This window comes from Solanum pennellii, chromosome 7, assembly GCF_001406875.1.
Source record: "Solanum pennellii chromosome 7, SPENNV200".
In the NCBI taxonomy this organism is placed as follows: Eukaryota; Viridiplantae; Streptophyta; class Magnoliopsida; order Solanales; family Solanaceae; genus Solanum; species Solanum pennellii.
In genome coordinates this window covers 163,323-184,025 of record NC_028643.1, presented here as the reverse complement: position 1 = coordinate 184,025, position 20,703 = coordinate 163,323, and the positions used below count along the sequence as shown (strand labels likewise).

General features: G+C 34.1%; 3 protein-coding genes across 4 annotated transcripts in view; 2 read left to right on the top strand and 1 right to left on the bottom strand.

Moving 5' to 3' along the window:
* LOC107025772 (dicer-like protein 4) overlaps positions 1 to 5,019 on the top strand; it is a 33,115-nt gene extending 28,096 nt beyond the window's left edge. For both annotated transcript variants that reach the window (XM_015226516.2, XM_015226515.2), the window contains exons 23-25: positions 2,409 to 2,721; positions 2,794 to 2,908; positions 4,546 to 5,019. In XM_015226516.2, coding sequence (XP_015082002.1) covers positions 2,409 to 2,721; positions 2,794 to 2,908; positions 4,546 to 4,699 — 582 coding nt within the window. In that variant the 3' untranslated portion in view covers positions 4,700 to 5,019. The remainder of the gene's footprint in view (positions 1 to 2,408; positions 2,722 to 2,793; positions 2,909 to 4,545) is intronic.
* A 571-nt stretch (positions 5,020 to 5,590) lies between these two features.
* Positions 5,591 to 11,459, top strand: LOC107025775 (DNA replication licensing factor MCM5). Its single transcript, XM_015226519.2, has 18 exons — positions 5,591 to 5,968; positions 7,137 to 7,280; positions 7,378 to 7,557; positions 7,633 to 7,731; positions 7,837 to 7,973; positions 8,084 to 8,189; positions 8,406 to 8,540; positions 8,613 to 8,690; positions 8,881 to 8,985; positions 9,110 to 9,201; positions 9,284 to 9,416; positions 9,512 to 9,607; positions 9,859 to 9,950; positions 10,042 to 10,132; positions 10,255 to 10,364; positions 10,579 to 10,708; positions 10,806 to 10,907; positions 11,101 to 11,459. The coding sequence occupies exons 1-18, from the start codon at positions 5,669 to 5,671 to the stop codon at positions 11,182 to 11,184; spliced, it is 2,214 nt and encodes a 737-aa protein (XP_015082005.1). The 5' UTR covers positions 5,591 to 5,668; the 3' UTR covers positions 11,185 to 11,459.
* A 907-nt stretch (positions 11,460 to 12,366) lies between these two features.
* LOC107025774 (leucine-rich repeat receptor-like protein kinase TDR) lies at positions 12,367 to 16,542 on the bottom strand. The gene is made up of 3 exons (XM_015226518.2): positions 15,764 to 16,542; positions 13,160 to 15,194; positions 12,367 to 12,895 (listed from the first exon to the last, which is right to left on the bottom strand). The coding sequence occupies exons 1-3, from the start codon at positions 16,310 to 16,312 to the stop codon at positions 12,591 to 12,593; spliced, it is 2,889 nt and encodes a 962-aa protein (XP_015082004.1). The 5' UTR covers positions 16,313 to 16,542; the 3' UTR covers positions 12,367 to 12,590.
* Between the last annotated feature and the right edge of the window lie 4,161 nt (positions 16,543 to 20,703).

The following is a 20,703-nucleotide window of genomic DNA, read 5'->3' as shown; positions in this document are numbered from 1 at the left end:
AGTCCTCTCACGTTCCATGAAACTATTTTAGCTTTAGTCCCCTCACATTCAAGGGTTCCTTCTCATGGGCTTCAAAATCAATTTTGAACATCTTACTGAGTTTTAGCAAATTTTGTTTGATCCAGGCAGTTGTGTCCAACTCCTTTTCCAGAACTGCTTCAGTCTGTTCTGCTTGTAGTGGAGATACATCTTCTACTTCCCACAGATCCCCATTGATTGACGGGTCAATAATTGATAAAAGTTGTTCATTGATTGGACTCTCTCCCCTTTTGTGTCGCCTTTCCCCTCAGCATTGAAACTACCTTCTTCTTCCCTAGATAGCACTTGCATGTTGTTGTCGATTTCTCTAGCTGAGCTTTGCCATCTATCGGCGCCATCTGCAAAGTCCCAGATAGATTATCTAACTGATTCAAAGGGGCTTGCTCGACCGGAGTTCTATTAGTACCATGTCCCTTCTTTGATTAATGGGCTCATCCACAATATTGTTGTAAATAAATTGGGCTGGATCAGGCCCAATACAATTATTGTTGTCGAGATGCCTAAACGGTGCAGCGTATCTCCCAAATAATTTATTATGCTCCTCATGTGATTCCATGTGGGGTTTAAAGTTTGAAATATCCACTCCAACACCCTGACCCCTCTAGTCAATAGCTGTCAACTGTCCAACAGAGTCTATTACCTCACAAGGCTCTAAGGACCACTGGACAAAATTTTTGTTTGTGCCATTGAGTTTTTTGTCTCCAAGCGCTGGAAACAGCACCGAAGCTCTTTTGATTCTTTCCAACCAAATAGGGATAAAGAAATTTAGACCCTCTTTCGAGATAGTTACTTCACTTGGACGTTCTGACCATCCCCTCTACTTCTATTCGAGCCCATTTAAGGTGATTCTTCAAACCAGTCACAAAGTTCTCCAATTTGTCGGAAAATTTCATGCGACCATAAGTGAAGAGGTAGCCCAATCGCTCTGATCCAAGTCGTTTTGCTCTTCTTTGCTGCCGGTTTGCACCCAGCTATAGGGTTCCACCATTCCAGCTGAACCCAAGATTTCTTCCAGGTCCATCCTCCTTGAAGTGTCAGCTCCGCCATATTCCTATTGGGGAATCCAAAAGGAAAGTACTGTCTATCATCTCGTAGATGTTAACCCCAAAAATTTTCTTCCAAGTTGACGATGCCCATCTGAGCCAAGATTGCAGAAGTTTCCTGTGATACATCTTCCAAGCTAACCTCTAACATATTCAATTGTAGCAGTAGTGGAAACCTCCCTTTTGATTTCTGGAACTTAAGTGTTATGACTGCCATTTACTGTCCTCAACAACCTTCGCATACGAGTGGTTAATATCAACCATTCTGTGAGGAGATTTTAATGTTCTTGGTGGTTAGTAACTAATGAAGTTTCCTATCTTGAGTGCGATGTCTTTCCAACCAGCATCAGAAGCTTCTGGCAGTATAACTACTGCTCTATCTGCTCCTTTTAGAGACAAAAGATTTTCCGTGAGCATTAAACTTCCATGTACTAAACTACTCTGCCATTTGGTCCTTAATTCTCCATCTCCTCACAAGATTCTTGGTTGTCGTTTGAGGCTTTTTTCAGGACAAAACAGATCCACTCCATCACTTTTTTGCTGAGAGTTATTCTTCTCATCTTGTTTCTACTATGCTCCACCCAATTAAACCAGACTTCCTCGCCAGATGTCCATCTGGTAATATCGAACGACTTGAAACAGATGTGGAAATAAAACCTATTCCCCCCCCATGTCTGTGGAAGGTAACTGAGGTGAAGGAAGGGAGAAAGCTATCACAGAAGGAGATAGCTGAGGGGAAGGATGAGGTTTGTAGTTCTCAGGCGACCTGGCGGAAAGTGGGTACTCTCTCTCCTAGAAAGTAGGAGAGAGAGGGTTTTGGGGAAATGTGCCTGCGAGGATTTTTTTAATTGCTGTCTTAAGTATCCAGTGAAATACTACTTAAAATTATTGATTTCAACATTTGATGAAATTCGGATAAAGCAATTGATTTGTGGCAGTTGCGAATTGGTCTGTGTGGATTTAAAACAAGAACTTGAATCCCCCTAAAATGGCCAGTCAACACCTGTTAGTTACATGACATTTTTAATCTATTGATGCTTGAGACTGTTGGTTTATACTTTCTGGCTGGTGGACGATTTTGCTTGCTCTCCTTGCTAGATCATTAACCTTAAAATCCAAGCTGCTTTATTTTCTTTACTTCTCCCAACGGTTGTGTGCTGATCAGCTGTTATTATAGAGGGTAGAATCAATGTTTCTTTACTATTCCTGTGCCCATCTGTTTTATCATTGTTTCTTCAGTAATTGCCGTTTTAGTTTCTGTCATCTCTCATATCTGACTTCTCTTATATAGCTATTTGCAGTTTCATAATGTCTTCCAATGTGCAGGCTCAAGGCTACAGGCCCAAGTCTAAATCACTGGAGCAAGTGCTGAAAGCAGCTATTAAGATGGAAGCTAAACTGATAGGATATGATGAAACACCCTGTGTTCTTAATACTATTTGTGATGACTTGGATAAGCATGAAACATCTGAAAGTGATTGTGACTTGAAAGTATTCCCCGTTAATGAGGAACTTGCAAGAAGTTGCAATTTCAAGTCTAAGTCTACGAGAAAGTTGTTGTCCCCAGAGGCATCTGTACAATGCAATTCTGACCAGACCATCATGAGTAATGGCTCTAAGGAAGATGCAAAAGCTACAGGTATCAATAAACAAGGATATCTATATCTGCTCTTTTATCCATGTCATCATTTCTTACTCCAAAACACTTCAGGTGGTTCAAAAACTGAGTCGGCAAAATCACGTTTGCATGAAATTTGTGCTGCCAACTGCTGGAAACCTCCTTTATTTGAATGTTGCAAGGAAACAGGACCAAGTCACTTGAAAGAGTAAGTACGGAACTAGTGAAGAGTGGTTCCTATTTTCATTCATTCATTTTGAGTAGATTCCTGCAATCATGCAAGTAAACTAAATAGTGTCCCCTGTCCTTTTCATTATTGGGGTCTTAAACTAAATATATGTATAATGTTCTAAATGTCTTTAATTTTGTGGTGTCTTAAACATGCCAGGTGGGATGTTGAAATTGAATAGTTGCCTAATTAGGAAGATGCATTCTTTTTTTAATAGACTACAAAGGAAAGTAAGACAAACAAATTGAAATAGAGGGACTAGTAAACAAACTGAATTAACCAATTACTTAGCTGCAAAATATTGCGTTTTATGAAGTGGCCCAATATTTGAACAGACAAAGTATTACAGAATTGTTCGCAGATCTATAGGATTTTATTTTTTATCTTCCTTGGTTAGCACAAAGTATATATGTATTTATATGATTTTCTCTTTGAAAGAAATACATGTCTTCGATTCGATTAGTTGGTATTAGAGCCAGGTCCATCCATGTTATGGCTCTCAGTTCATGCTTCAGTTGGGGCTCGGCGTGAAGAGGTTGGGGTGGGGGGGGGGGGTTAGAGTTCCACATTGGTTTTGGTTGGGTAACAGACGGATGGTATGCTTATATGGACTTGACAATCCTCCCTTATGAGCTAGCTTTTGGGGTTAGGTTAAGCCCAAGTGTCATAACTAACTATCAGAGCTAGGTCCATCGCTGCTCTTCTGGTCCACACTTCAGTTGGGTATGGGCGCAGAGAGGATGTTAGAGTTCCACATTGGCTGTAGAATGGTTTAGTGGTTTACTTATATGGACTTAGCAAATCCTCCTCATGACCTAACTTTTGGGTTTGAGTTAGGCACAAGCGCCACATCTTTACAACTGGAAACTACATTGATATAACACATGAAGCCTAGTGTCATGGACTTGGACTTCTACTAAGCACTCCGTGCTTGAGATGGCAGTGACGTGCAATCATTTTGCCTCTTCTTTAAGTCTCTTTTGACAGAACTTATGTGGTTAATTTCTTGCACCATTTGGTTGTTCGATAATTTACTTGCAGTTGCAGTTGTTACTTTTAGAAGTTGTTTGGTATGAGGTATAAGGTATAATAATCCAGAGATAAAATGTAGAACTATTTTATCATGTGTTCGATTGGAGTTATTAGGCAATTATTAGATTATTCATCCCACCATTTATACATAGTAATTGGATAAGTTATCACATATTCATGCTGGAGTAATTAATCAACCATAACTTGTTCCCAACCAAACAACCCTTAGTTTTTGGTACCTATGAATAAAGAAAAATCCTTGCTGGTCATATGGTTTAATGTTGTCCATGAGGTGGACCCCTATATTGTCTATAAGGCTTTCTTATGATCTGACCAAGAAATGTTTACACTACCAACCCCATCCTTGAATATTGATTATTTTTGTGCTGTGTGCACCCTAAAATCCTTGACATTTTAGAGCCTATGGAGTCATAGAGAGAAAGGGGGAAAGAGTGTAGAAAGTAAGTGTATGTTGTGCCCCCACCTGCTCATATTTATGTTTTGCCTCGAATAACTGCGAAATTTACATGTTCTCCAAACTGTTTATGTATGTTCCCTTCATCACTATTACAAATAATCTTCAGGTTTACTTTCCGGGTGGTGGTAGAGATTGAAGAAACATCAAGAGTTATAGAGTCTTATGGAGAAGCTCAAGCGAAAAAGAAAGATGCAGCTGAGCATGCAGCAGAAGGGGCTCTTTGGTTCTTGAAGCAGGAAGGATATCTGCTCGACAACTGAGTGCGCTTACACTAATTTGAGTGTAATTTACAAAAAAATGCAATTAGGCTGTTTATTGCCACGATAATGTGGCTGTATGTCAATTCTGTGTATAGTGCATAGATGTTGTATATTATTGGAAGAGGTCGTAGAGCGATTTAAGGGTTCTTTAAGCTCTCTCCCTGTGTGATTGCAAATAGAATAGGTGCTAAGTGATGTAATTTAACATATAGTTGGGAAGGTACATAAGGTCTTGAAATGATAATGTGGCCTGTTATTGGTGTAAGGTGAAGTTTCATATTTTTGGTATATTCATAGTAGTTCCTTCTTTTTCTTCTTTCCATCTTTGCCATTTCTTTGTTGTTTTTTCTCCCCATTTGCTGAATTGAGTGATATTTGAAGAAAAAAAAATAGTGCTTCAACTTGAAAAGTGATAGTTGGCGTTTGGACATGAATTTCATCTGGAAAAATGTCGCCAAAAATTATTTTTGTGTATTTTTATTAGAAATACAATTTGATGAGACATTTTGAATAGTAGTTATGTTTATGATGGCAAATTAACAAACATAGGAATTTGGGAAAAGGGGCATTGCCAGTGTTCGAGATTGACAATGTTTTGCGATTTCGCTTGTTTAAAATTTACTAATTAATATGGATAGTCACATCTTTTATTTCCTTCAAAGATTTATATAGAAAATTACAATAATATGTTAGGTATTTATGATATTGTCAAAAAAATAAAAATAATAATTACATTGCCTCTAATAAATTACCAAGTATTTAAAAAAATTAAAAAAAAATAAGATCTTAACTTCCCCGCCACGTGCTACTCACGTGCATAGTTTTCCCGCCAACTGATTCCCGCCAAAATCACCCTCTCCTTTTGTTAAACCCTTCCTCCAGAAAGAGAGCCAAAGCTCACAAACAAACATAGAGAGAGTGGAATCTTAGTGAGAGAAAACGAGAGATTTCTAGAGAGAGAAAGGAGAGATGTCTGGATGGGACGAAGGAGCAGTATACTACAGCGACCAAGCTCAGTTTCCTCACGGCGGCGGAGCCACCGGAGACGCTGAAAATGGAGGGACGAGCCGCCATGTCATACTACGGAAGTTCAAGGAGTTCATCAGGAACTTTCCTGATAAATCTCAGCCAAATGTGTTTCCTTACAGAGAAGCTCTTCTCGAGAACCAAAATTACCTTATTATTAACCTTTCTGATCTCCTTTCCTATGAACGGGACCAAACCCTACCTGAACTCCTTCGACAGAACCCTGCTGATTACCTTCCTTTGGTATGCAATAGTTATATTTCTGTCGTGTTGTTTAGCAGTATGTGGATGTAGATTTGTTGTTGATAAACTTGAGAATTGATGGATTTAGTTTGTATTTTTTTGTTGAAAATGAATGGTTATGATTTATGACTTTGAATATGTGACTGATGAACTTGGGAGTTTAATGGATATAATTTGCTGTTTTGTTGTAATTAGATGTGGATTTGTTGAATTGAATGATTATGAATGAGTTGGTTTATGGCTGTGAATTTGTGGTTGATGAACTTTAGAGTTTAATGGATTTATTTACTGTTGTATTGTAATGACATTTTGATTTGTTGAAAATGAATGCTTATATTGGATTATGACTTGTGTTGATGATGAAAAAAATTTACTGATTTATGGTTTTTTAATGGTTTGTTATATTGTAATTGTGTTTATACTAGTAGCTTTTTGCACTTGCAGTTTATTTTGGATAGGATTAAGTTTGTCGTGACAACTAATGATGGCCAGATTGATGTATAGTCAAGCGTAATTTACTCGATGCTTAACAATTGGATGCAGTTTTCACTAATTTGGGTTTTCAAAAATGTTTATGTATGCATTTGTGGAATTTGCATATGTTTGCATTTTGAGTTATTAAATAGTTGCATTTGGGTTTGGGGCGTTGTTGTTAGGTATATTAGTTAGGTTGCAAATGGGTTTGTACATATTCACTGCTGAAAGGCTACATTACTGTTTGAATAGAGGCATGAGAAAGGGTTCCTTTTGACATAATAGAACACCCCTCTAGATGCAGATATATTACTTTATTTATTTCTAAAATGTGAAGTGAAGAATGACAGTTACAATAATTGAAAGGTCTAATAAATGTCTAGCTATGTCCTCCTATAGGTACCTGCAGTGCTGTAAATGATGCAAACGATACTATTCATTTGTTATAGGTGAATGGCTCGTGAAACTTTGGCATCTATTGAGGAATTGTTCTAGATACATATTGGCCTTCGTTATTCATGTGTAGTAATTCAGTGTATGTGGCTGAACTAATAATAAACTTTTTGTATGTGAAAAGTATGGTTAAGATCAGTGTATCATTGTCTTAAATTACATGATATGTTGATATATGATTTATGTGGATTTCAAAAATCAACTACTGAATGACACTTTTTTTTGTATCCTGGGTTTATAGTTTGAAACTGCAGCAGCTGAGGTTCTTGCCAGTTTGAAATCCAGGGTAGCTAGTGAAAGTGGAGAAATGGAGGAGCCGGAGATTGGTGAAGTACAAATACTCTTGAGGTCAGAGCAGGATTCAATGTCAATGCGTTCCCTTGGGGTTAGTTTCTGTTTGAACTTTGCCTTTTTCTTGATTATCTTAGACTTTCTCTAATTGATAAACTCATTCCCATATTTCTAAACCTTTTTTTGTTTAGGCACAATGTATATCAAAGCTGGTCAAGGTATCTGGGATTGTTATTGCTGCATCAAAGACTAAAGCGAAGGCAACTTATGTGACCTTGCTATGTAAGAACTGCAAAAATGTGAAGATTGTCCCATGTCGTCCAGGGCTTGGAGGAGCTATTGTACCACGTTCCTGTGATCATGTTCCTCAGGTTTATAAAATGGAAACTGGGAACTCTTAATTTGAAGTTTATTAGGTGATATTCTAATGGTAGGAATTTTTGCAGGTGGGGGAGGACCCATGTCCTATTGATCCATGGGTAGTGGTTCCAGATAAAAGTAAGTATGTTGACCAGCAGACACTCAAGTTGCAGGAGAACCCTGAGGTGAGGAAGCATTTAGTTGCAGAAGAGAAGCTTAACTGCCATCAGTATAGCCTTCTTTATGTCATATTCTCATTTTATTTATGTTTTTTGTTGATGTAATTATAGGATGTTCCTACTGGAGAGCTGCCAAGAAATATGCTTCTATCTATAGATCGTCATCTTGTTCAAACTATAGTGCCTGGTACAAGGCTTACGATAATGGGTATCTACAGTATTTTTCAAGCTTCGAATTCATCAACATCGTAAGAGTCCACCAACTTTTAAAAGGAATTCAATTTTGTAGTGTTTGTCACTTCATTTTTATCAAATTTTTTTTAACTTCGGGGTTACTATGTACTGAACTGGGATGCAGTCACAAAGGAGCTGTTGCTGTTAGGCAGCCTTATATTAGAGTTGTTGGATTGGAAGAAACAAATGAGGCCAATTCTCGAGGGCCAGCCAACTTCACAGTAGATGAGGTAATTTCTAAATTATCAATACATGTGGTGATTGAGAGCTTTAAGGTCAAGAGAAGTTTGAATGTTATTTATTTTTGTTGCCTCTTTTCAATAGCACGGGCCAAAATCCTGTTTGGAGTCTTTGGACAACATTTTTTTTTCACTTTTAGTGTTTTTTTTAATCTGAATGGATATTATTCACTTGTGCATCAGTTCTCATGACCTTCCTTCTTGCAGAAAGAAGAATTCCTGAAATTTGCATCCGATAGTAATGCTTATGACAAGATATGCTCAATGGTTGCTCCCTCAATATTTGGGCATGTTGATGTCAAGAAAGCTGTTGCATGTCTTTTATTTGGAGGGTCAAGGAAGGTATGCCATTTTTCCTTCAATGTCAATGTTCTTCGTTTATTTTTCGGTTAATCTCTAACTCTATTTGTGCAGTTCTTGCCTGATGGTGTAAGATTAAGAGGTGATATCAACGTATTGCTCTTGGGGGATCCCTCGACTGCTAAATCACAGGTCAGTTAAACTCATTGGTTTAAAGGTGGCATTGTTGACATGAAATTCCATTTTCATGAGAGCCTTTTTTGTTTGCTGAAGCATGAGTAATTTAATTTGGCGTTTGGTTTGCAAGGTTTTCTATTGTTATCATCCTTATTTCTATTTCCAATGCAAATGAGAGTCTGAATTATTTTATTTTACCATGTAGTTTCTAAAATTTGTGGAAAAAACAGCCCCAGTAGCTGTATACACATCAGGCAAGGGATCTTCAGCTGCTGGTCTCACAGCTTCTGTAATTAGGGATAATAGCTCTGTAAGTTTCTATATTTACCTTAGTCTAGAAGCCATTTCAGATAAATGTTCCATTTTCAATATTTTCAAATGATGAGTTTCTTTATAGTTTATCAAAAATTGATAAGTTTCTTTTTAACAATCAGCGTGAGTTTTACCTAGAAGGTGGAGCCATGGTCTTGGCAGATGGAGGAGTTGTCTGCATTGATGAGTTTGACAAAATGAGGCCAGAAGATAGGTAGATTATAGTTAGAGCTCCTTCCCTTTTTGTACTATTTTTTCTCATGAGAATTTCTAAAGAGCTTCTTACTGGTTACTAGAGTGGCTATTCATGAAGCAATGGAACAGCAAACGATTTCCATTGCGAAGGCTGGAATTACAACAGTCCTGAATTCAAGAACAGCGGTGCTTGCTGCTGCTAATCCTCCATCTGGACGCTATGATGATCTCAAGGTTTCTATAATTCCTTTCAATTGTTTTATGCTTTTACAATTTTCTGCATATCGTGTTGGCATAAAGCAGGATCTGAAGTGCTTTTTTCATTGCAGACTGCACAAGATAACATTGACTTGCAGACAACAATTCTTTCAAGATTCGATTTGATTTTCATTGTGAAAGACATCAGGAAGTACGATCAGGACAAGGTAAGACAATCCTAGCGCTCTCAATTCTGTTGATGAAATGAGATTTTCGTGGTGTGGACTTCACTTTGTTCAAGAAATTAGGTGTCTAGATTGTGCACATAGTGTACTGGGCATGAAATCACAAATAAATGGGTATTTAATTTCAAAATTATTTTCATTGATGTAATTTGAAGAAGACTTCGCTATTGCTTATTCAGTGCTAGAACATGCAAGAATGAGTCTTCACTTACTGAGTGTTTCTTTCTCTACAGCGTATTGCTAGCCATATTGTCAGGGTCCATGCATCTGCTGAAGCATCTAGGGATGACACGAAAACTTCTAAGGAGTATAATTGGCTGAAAAGGTTGGTACCTAATATGGCTTAAAGTTGTGCACTTCATTATTATTGTAACTTGTAAGGTCTAGATGTTGAAGCAAAAGTGTTCCTGTTGCAGATATATACAATATTGTAAGACGAATTGCCATCCGCGACTATCAGATTCTGCAGCCTCAATGTTACAAGAAAGTTATGTCAAAATTAGGCAGGTAATTATATCAGCAGGCTAACTATGGCGATTGTCCAGAATAAGACATCCAAGAACATTTCTTGATTATGAAAATGTTGTACATCTCTCAATGATATTTGTTTCTTCTGTTGTCTGCTTCAGGATATGAGGCGGCAATCAAATGAAACTGGAGAGGCAGCAGCAATACCAATTACTGTGCGGCAACTAGAGGCCATAGTGAGGTTGAGTGAAGCTCTGGCAAGAATGAGACTGTAAGTAGCCACAACTATAAGTTGCATCATTGTCGCTTGTTTAGAATCAAATGCTTCGAAGTTTATCATCCTGCTTTATTAACTATGCATTTAAGTTGTTTAGGAAAAGTCCCTTTTCCATGTGTTTCTTTCACCGTTATCTTTATTCTTTCTTTCAGCTCCTATACTAGCAGTCTTTTAATCAATAATCAGCTCTTTCTTATCATGATTTTAGCTCCCAAGTTGCAAATGAAGATCACGTTTCAGAAGCAATTAGGCTCTTCAACATTTCCACAATGGATGCAGCACGATCCGGAATCAATCAACACATAAACCTTACTCCTGAGATGGCAAATGAGATAAAGGTTTGTCTCTTGTGCAACCAATACTCGCATTAACTTTCCCAGCTATACATCCTTCCAACCACAGAATCTAACAGTGTTAATTTTTGTGGATGAATAGCAAGCCGAAACCCAAATTAAGAGAAGAATGGGTATTGGTAGCCATATATCAGAGAGACGATTAGTTGATGAACTGACCAGGATGGGCATGAATGAATCAATTGTAAGAGTCGTCCTTTCAATGTTTTACATATATGCCTTTCTCATAATATATTCCCTTGTTTGCTCCATTAATATGATTATTGTTGGTGCCTATCTGATTACTCTTTTGGTAGTAAACTAGTAGAAGTCTAGATTTATTCATTGATACATTACTCTTTAGACCTTGTGCTGATGCAAGTGCTAAACATTGTCAGGTAAGAAGAGCACTGATAATTATGCATCAAAGGGATGAAGTGGAGTACAAACGAGAACGGAGAGTCGTTGTTCGAAAAGCCTAAAGAGTTTATATCACATAATTTGATGCCCTTAAGGAAATCAAGCAGGAATATTTGAATTGTGGATTTAAATACTGCCTCTCAACACCTCTATACATTAGTGAACTGCAAGTGTAAAAGGTGTAGGTATGCACACATGCACTGTGTCTGGTTTGAGTTATTTTGAGCAAAATCTAATATATCTTATTTGTGACTGCACCGGAATGCTGTAAACTTTTTCTGCAATTTCAGCAGGATATGTAGAATTGGTTTTTAATGTAATTTTGATTTACACTCAACTCCCAGACCTATGCAACAAATGATGGTAGGAGTTTGCACTTAAAAATGAAAAGTGAAATTTATGCAAGTTTTTTTCGATTGGAGGGGTTGGGTTGGGGGCTCAAATTAAATCGAGCTACACATTCCATGTGCTTAACGAGGGTATATTCTTAAATTGTTTAATTCGATTTTAGTATTTGAATCCTAGCTTAAAAAGGGTAATGCAGTGGTGAAAAGAGTGAGGCAATAATACTTTTTAATTAGGAGATGAAAATTGTAATTTTATGGTACATAAAGATATCTTCTACTGGGCATGTGTATGGAGGAAGATGTATTAAGCATCATTTTCATCATGCTAATACATTATTTTTATCTACTTATACATAGATTTCCTCCTAATTCAAAAAACACAACCAAACATCGTATATTAAATTAATGCATAAATAACTTTATACAATGTTTAGAATCCTATCAACCAAACAAGTTGATTTTTCTATCTAAATTAATACATAAATAACTTTATACAATGTTTAGAATCCTATCAGCCAAACAAGTTGATTTTTCTATCTAAAATAGAACTTTTACTAAACCAATGGAAGAAGTATTTAAAAATTAAACTTGTGTTTGATCATTAATAGAATTTTAAAATTATTTTTAAATCAAATTTGAGACATGATAGGACAACAATTAAAGGATAATTATTTTTTTTATTTCCTACACGATACGATTAGATTTTTTCTATCCTCGAAGGCTTAAATCCGAAACCCTCTGATGAGGATGAAAAAATCTCAATCAACCCACCAAAATCCAAATAACTCTTAGCGACTCGGTAGCATAAAGTAGCACATGAATATGGGAATAGTTACTTTATAATAGTATTTCATTCTCAAGAATAAGTTGAACAATGGTTTGAAAACATCTAAAAAATAAAAAAGATAGAATAACAACCCTTATATTGCTGAGGATAGAACTTACTTACATTCCTCTACTTTACATCAAAAACATTCTATTCCTGACAAAAGAAAAGGCATCAACTTCTTGACTAGATGAAGTAACAAAAAGCAATTGAAATAAAAGACTTTTACAACATATTTTGTGCTTCAGAATTTCTAATCATGTCTAAATATTGGCATTCTAGTTTAAGAACATCATTACCCTTGTTTCTTCAAACAAGTAACAAGCTTTAGTGCATCTTCTATTGATGGCCTATCTGAAGGTCTAACTCTGGTGCAAAGTGAAGCAACTTCAAGAACCAGTTCTATTTCCTCTTGGACCGAGCTCGATGGAGCAACATCATTCTCATCCAAAACCTCTCTCAAAAGAACATCTTTGGAGGTGTTCTTAATGCTCGTCGCTGCATTTGACAGCTTCCCGTTGGTTAAGATTTCCAGAATGAGCTCACCAAAGTTGTATATGTCCCTGTAAAGTTCTTCCTTTATAGCTTGCTCGATTTCACCTGTAAGACAGAATTAAACAAGATTTACAACCAGTGATCTGGAATTACGGCTATTAACTTATGTTAGTCAAATTAAGATTATTAAACACTTCAATTAGAAATGAAAGGGAGCCTCGAGCAACGGTAAAGTTGTCTGGTCACATGTTTAAAATGTTTTGTGCACCGAGCTGCCTTTTTTTTCTTTCTTCTAAGATCGCTTCTATCTGAGTATTTAACAAACATTAATGCAAACTACATCTTCTACTAGAAAGTATAAGTGCATACCTGATTCATTTCCAACTCGTGCTACCGACAGACCATTATTTAATTGTATCAAGAATCTAACACCGAATTCAGTCAAATGAGGTTCCATGTTTTCATCAAACATAATGTTATTTGTCTTCAAATCCCCATGAGGTATCGCGGGGTAGCAATCATGATGCAGGAAATACAGTCCCTTAGCAATTGCCACAATGATTTTATGCTTGGTCACCCAATCTCTCTTCGTCCTGATCTTTTCGGCCAGATTTCCATTAGGCAAGTAGTCACACAACAGGTAAGCCATACGCTTATTGTAGCAACATCCCAACAATCTGGTCAAATTCTTGTGCCTTGCATTGCCCATCCTCGATATCAAGTCCAGCATAGCCTTCATTCTCTCTGTCCTCCATTCGATCTTCTTCACCAAGACGGTAATTCCTGTTGGCAGAACAGCTTTGCAATCAGAACCAGCGAAGGGCGGCACCATATCCGTGGTTTCTTCGATAGAATTGAAGCTCCTCAAAACATCATTTGCTGTAAACCGAGGAAATCCACTAAAAGAAACCATTTTCCACTGCCCTTGACCTCTTCTTCTGAAATATACTCCGAAAAATGCAGCTGTAATAGCCAACACTATGATACCACAGGTTATGAAAACCCATGCCAGCTTTTGCGTCTTTCTGCTTCCTAACTCTAGTCCATTCGGTCCACGACAAGGCCTCAACTGTGTTCCACAGAGCTTAGGATTACCCCAGAAGGCACTACTATCCATCACCTTAAAACTCTTTTCAAATGGAATCAAACCCGAGAGATCGTTGAATGACACATTAAGAAGTTGTAAGCTGGAAGAACTTCCAAACTTGGCCGGAATAGAACCGCTAAAACTATTGTGTGACAGGTCTACAACACTAATATCAGGAAGGCTAGCAAGTCCAACAGGTATTTCACCACTTAAATTGTTGTTGGCCAAGTCTAAGCTCAGAAGATTTTGGCAGTTGCTTATGCTTTGAGGGAGAATCCCGGAAACATTGTTCATACTCAATTCAAGAACCAGTAAAGATTTGCAAGGTCCAAAAGGAGGAAAATCCCCTGAAATGCTACAATTTGTAGCTGAGAAATTCTGTAGTGCGTACAAAGACAATGTCTTCTCCGAGATTACGGCTCCAAGATTTGGATTATTAGACACATTGAAGTACTCAAGCTTGGAAGCTAAGGAAATATCAGTAGGAATCCCTCCAGTGAACCTATTTCTAGACATATCAACATATGACAAATCAGGAAACTTGCCAAAGTTCAAAGAGATATCACCTGAGAATAAATTGTCTTCGATACGGATCCGAACAAGAGAGGAACAATTGGAAAGTGATGGAGAGAGTCCACCAGTGAAATTATTCGAAAAAAGGATCAACCTTTGTAACATCCCACCTGAACATATACTTGGTGGAATGCTACCTACAAAATAGTTTGTCGAAACATCAACATATTTCAGCTTTGAATATTTGCCCAAATCTTTTGGGAGTGAACCTTTAAACCAATTGTCCCATAATAGAAGTGTATCAAGCTGTGGAAGCTTTGCAATTCCTTCAGGAACAGTTCCACTTAAGTCATTGTACATAACACTAAGCAACTTTAGATTTTTCAACTCGGAGAAACTCTCAGGGATTGGGCCTGAAAGATAATTATCAGAAAGATCCAAACTTGATAAAGATATGATGTTTCCAAACTCCCATGGAATTTTACCACTAAGCTGATTTCTAAACAAAAAAAGTGACTCAAGATTGGTCAAATTAGTCAGCTCTTTTGGTATTGAACCAGATAAATTTGCACTAGCAATATCAAGATACTGAATCTTACTCATATTCCCAAGTTCCCAAGGTATGGTTCCTTCATATAAATTATAACCAATCTCCATATGAATTACTGTTTTCAGCATCCCTAATTCTGGTGGTATTTTACCACTCAGAGAATTTCCAGCTAAGTGAATGAAATCAAGATTCTTGAATGAGCCATACTCAGAAGGAATTGGACCACTGAAATAACTCCCTGCAAAATTCAGTACCTGTTGGGATCGGAATAACAAAGCGTCATGCAGAATCCAACAAAGCAAATCTTGACCGACGATAAATGAACAGGCAAACAGAACTATCCTAAAACAGACATAAAACTATCAGTATAAAAGAAAGATATAATGTCAATAACACGCCTAAACTATCTTTTTCTTTTCCGCAAATTTCAGAATCCAAACTATTAGTTGTCACTTTTTTTACCTGAACTTTATCATCCATGTATTAAAATAGACCTATAATTGAGGAAGGAAAACTGAACTATCACCATCTATGTATTAAAATAGACCTATTCATTCAGGAAGGAAAAAGGAACAACTCATAGTTGAGGTGCGTTTTACTACACAACTAGTTAGTATAATTCAAACAGGAAAAGAGAACAATTGATAGTTAGAATGTGAAACTCACAGAGTTCAAACTTGTTTTTGACCATTAAAAAAAGTATAGAAACTATGGAGAGAACTATCACTCTCCTCTATTAACAAGACTACACTGTGGGTGCTAGTTAGTGTGTTATGTGGCAGAAATTAAAGTTGTCAAAAAACAAAGCAAACCCTAACAGTACCTTGAGTGACTCAATTTGTGAAGCATCTTTAGGCAAAGGACCAGAGAAGCTGTTACTAAAAGCATCAAGAATGACAAGAGAATGAAGATTTGAAATCCCACTTGGGAAATGACCAGAAAAATTGTTCCTGCTAATATCCAAGCTTCTCAAATTACTCAACTTGAAAATCCCAACAGGGAGTTTCTCAGAAAATGAGTTATGACTCAAATTCAGCTCAACAAGGTCTGAAAATAAACTAAATTGATTCTCTGACAGAACCCCACCAAGATTTTTCACAGAAAGATCCAAGCCAATAATCAAAGAAGAATTTTCATTACATTTCACACCAGACCAAGAACATGCATAAATTTTATCAGTTGAAGCAGAAGGCAAAATCCAATCTTTCAAACTGTTGGAATTATCAAGAACTTCAGTTTTTAAGCTCAAGAGTCCTTGTGTAAAAGGATCAACAGCTAAAACAGGGAAAACAACAATCAAAGAAAGAAAAATCAAGAAAGTAGTAGTGATGTACAAAGGCTGAAAAAGTTTTATCTCCATTGGGACTTGCATCAGTAGTAGCAGTAGTAGTGAAGAAGAAGAGAAAAACACAAGAAAATATGCAAAAATTGTGTCACCCCCCTTGTGTAATATTTCTACAAGTTCTTTTCTTGCATTGGGAATAGAGAAAGATTGATAAAAACCTTCAGGAATCAACAACAAAAACAAAAAATCTTGATTAATTGTAATAAAAGTATAATTTTGAGGAGCAAACACACATTTTTTTTTTTTGGAGTTAATGGTTATAAGCAAATTCACAACACTATGATTATATGAAAAATGAAAAATATTCTCTTTTATTTATTTTTATTCGTCATATTTCATTTTTGTTAGAATTAACTGACATAAATTTTAATTAATATTTTAAAATGTATTTTTTTTATTATATTAATATGAAAAGAATTACAACTTATAATGTGGTTCATATATTTTTAAAAATCTAAATTTAAAATATTAAATTAATCTAATTTATTTTAATTTTAAAGATTAATTCTCGTAAAGTAAAACATGATAAATAAAAAGGAAGAAGGAGTATAATTTTTTTAGTTTGCTTTAAATGAGGAACAAATAAGGGTCCAATTTAAGAAATTATTATTTGTTTAATAAGATTATGTTTGCCATTAGAGAAAAAAATATAAGAATTTGTTTTTTTGCAATTATTTTTTGGTGAGGTGAGAAAAGCAAGGCAAATGGGGACAATGGAGCATCTTTCTTTATTATCTTCCTTTTTTATCAATTCAATCCAAATCCTACCTTTCTTGGAATTTTGCTTTAGTACAATTATTCTAGTAAATTTAAATTGGGAAAAATAGTGAAACACTTTCTTTGTGGTAATTAATGATGTGACACTCAAAAGAAAAATGTTTCTAAAGTTTTTTCAATTTTTAAGTGATGTATTAGTAGTAAACCTTCATTTGTACTTCATTAGTTATAAGTTGTCTATGAACTAAACCATTTCATAAAAATGGTAAATGCAAGAAAGGGTAATTTTGGAATGATAAAGTCCAATTTTCAAGGCAATGCTTCTTAGATGGATTTATATATCACGTATATACTAGACTAGAGTCGATGACAAATACAATTTTTTTTCTTAATTTGAAAAATATTAAAATATTTAAGATTGTAGGGTGTATAATGATTGAAAATCCTATTAAACGAAGGATTAAATAAAACTATAACTAATACATATACATTTTTTTTTTTAAAAAAAAAAGGTAGGGTGATTAAGGCATAATTACCCCACAAAGATATACTCAAGGCTCTAGGGGTTAGATGGGTAAACAATCAATTACTAGGGAGTATTATAATTAAGTATCTTATTTTACTTTAATAAAAAAGCAATTGGAGAGGGCCACAAGAGGGGAGTGACATAATACTAGGAAGCTTGTATATATATTTTTATTTATGAGAAAAAAAAGTGTTAATTAATTAGAAAATAATTCTTTTCTACATAACTAAGATATAGCTGTTGTTGTCATGATTGTTGTGCATTATTTGTGGTAGGACTTAGTAACTTAGTAATAATAATTATTATAAGTAGTAGTATTAAAGAGCACAATTAAGCACTATTTAGGAATATATGCAATGATTACCACTAGGAATGCTAAAATGACACTTTTTTATAAGATGCAAAACTAGCTTATAAATGGTTATTATCAAAGAATATGATGAGATTGATGGTATCTTTTCACTTTTAATTAATCAAATGTCATAACTTTTAATCCTAAACATAAAAGTAAAAAACTTATATAAGTGTTGAGAAAATAATTCAAATTGAACTTGTGATGTTGTACTAGGTTTTAGGTTAATTGAAGGGTCATCGTGATAATTTAATATTTTTTTATTAGGTTAAACGTATTTCTTTGCGATCTGATCATAACAAACAATAACATATCAAGTCTAATTTCATAAATGAACTACGAAAAAATTAAAAATATTACACAAATATTATTCCTTTGATCTTGAATAAAATAAATACGATAACATTTTCCGCTTAAAATATTTGAATCTTTTAAATGAAGTAAGTTATTTTTTATAAAATAAAGAAACTAAAATGGAACACGAGGGAGAGGAGAGCAAGGAGGTACGTCAAACGAGTGGGTAAAAATTATTAACTTTAACATCGACTTATCTTTCTTCATCATTGTTAAAAAGAAAATACGATATTTCTTTTATTCAATTTTTAATGAATCAACAAAAACGTTTATTACGAGATGAATAATTATTATCGAACTTATATTTCGATGCATGGGAGATTGAAGTTGAATCTATGCTATTTTTCATATTTTCCCCAATTTCTTTAATTTAATATAAAGTAAAGCAAAAAAAAATTAATATATGACAGATGGAATACAATATCTTTATTTTAAAATAGTTTTTACCTTCTAGAAAATGTGATCCACCAGAAATTACGTAACTTGCAAATTCCAATGCTATTTGAGTAATAATTTGTTATTTTGTTTTGATATACACTAGTGAAAGTCAAGAAAATATTTAAATTTAAATTATTTTTTCTCATTTCCCTAGAAGAAAAAAAGAAGAAAAAAACAAAATTACTTTCTGGGAGTGACAAAATACTAGTCATAAGTTAGTTTTAAATAAATCCAAAAATTATTTACGTAATAATAGTATAATAGGACAAGCCAAAAGCAATCTGATCTCTAATTATAACTGTTTTTTTTTGTTTTTTTTTTTTTTTGTATTTTTCACTAACATGATTTAATACTCGATATTTGTGAAAATATTTGTCATTATTATTCATGCAATTTAAACCTGGTCTGAATTGTATTTATTGAATTTGTAAGTAATAATTTTCACGGGGTTTCCCTTGCTCTTATTTTATTTGTATTTGTGGAATATGTTATTATTGCATTATTGACATATTCTACACGTAATTTTGGTACATAAATAAGTAATTCTTCGGTTTTAATTTTTGTGATATATTTTAGATTTGAAATTAGTTTGATAAATTTATTTTTGATCAGAAGTTTTTTTTTTATATCTTTTAAATATTTTTTATTGTCAATTATTGTAACTTATAGTATTTTTATGCGGTTTATAAATATATAAATTTTATTTTATAATTTTTGAAGATTTTCAACTTAGAAAAAATATGTTGCGTAAATTATAATCGAAGGAGTAATTATTTAGATTAAAAAAAGAAAAGAAATAACTAATAGCTAATATGTAAAACTTGAAATTCAAATTGTTATAAATCCAGAATTAAGCGGATTCATGAACTTATTTTTATCATAGATATGTATTTTCAAAGTGATATGAATCTTTTTAGGATAATAACGCACTACCTATAAATTTAGATATCATTTACAATTATAAGACAGAGGAATAAGAATAAAAATTCTCTCTTCTATCTACATTCTTACATTCTTCTCTCTATAATAATATTATTTTGAAAATGATTTTATAACACAAAAATATTTTTAGTCAATTATCTCTAAAATTTAAACAAAGATGCCATAAAGCATAACAAAAAGGCCTGTTTTTCTGTTTATTTTTACTAATCGATTTTAAGTTTCATACTATTTTAAAAATAATGACGGATATAAATATTTTATCATAATAGAAATATAATTTTATGTTTCAAGAAATAATTTGAAAATAAATAATTAATATTGAAATCAAAATAAAAAACACTATGTCAAAACATAACTTCTCTACTCCAATTTTAAAATTTATGATTTTTTATTTTTATTTTCATGGTCAAATAATAAGCTACCAAAAGTGTAAGCATAGATTTCGAAATGATTCGTGCAAAGAAGACTTGTTTTTTTCTTTTTTAAACTATAAAATTCCCTTTTAACATTAACCAAAACCAAAAAAGCAAAGAGTTAATTATTATATTACTCGCTGTTTTAAAAAGAATAATCTTTTTTTAGTTTATTTAAGAAATAACCTTTTTTTTTATAACATTTTACTGAAAAACTTTCACGTGATTTATTTTAAATTATAAAATATATGATAATAAAATCTAAAAATATTTTTTATTTTTTTAATCTCCAGGAGTAATAAATTAAACTAAAAAGGGAAATTAAAGTGAATTGAAGTTTTGTGTTAGGTATTTAATATTTTACTCTCTTCGTTTCACAAAGAATGATCTAGTTTGATTTGATATGAAGTTTAAGAGTATAAAGAAGACTTTTGAATCTTGTGGTCCTAAATTAAAGTTAAATCAAATGTACAAAATTGTCCTTTGATCTTGTGGCCTTAAACATACCACGTGAAAAGTTGTTACAAAAAAAAGAAAGAGATCATTCTTTTTGAAACATATTAAAAAGAAAAGGAGGTCATTTTTTTTTAAAACGTATATTATGTGTGGACAAAGTGAACCCACTATCCAAACAGTAAAAAAACAAGAGATCAATCAGACAAAAAAATATATAAGA

Coding starts and splice junctions, on each gene's coding strand:
- LOC107025775 (XM_015226519.2), top strand. CDS start 5,669: ATGTCTGGATGGGACGAAGGAGCAGTATACTACAGCGACCAAGCTCAG. Junction 7,281..7,377: donor TGTCAATGCGTTCCCTTGGG/GTTAGTTTCTGT, acceptor TTTTTTGTTTAG/GCACAATGTATATCAAAGCT. Junction 9,951..10,041: donor GAGTATAATTGGCTGAAAAG/GTTGGTACCTAA, acceptor TTCCTGTTGCAG/ATATATACAATATTGTAAGA.
- LOC107025774 (XM_015226518.2), bottom strand. CDS start 16,312: ATGCAAGTCCCAATGGAGATAAAACTTTTTCAGCCTTTGTACATCACT. Junction 15,195..15,763: donor CACAAATTGAGTCACTCAAG/GTACTGTTAGGG, acceptor CGATCCCAACAG/GTACTGAATTTTGCAGGGAG. Junction 12,896..13,159: donor ACGAGTTGGAAATGAATCAG/GTATGCACTTAT, acceptor TCTGTCTTACAG/GTGAAATCGAGCAAGCTATA.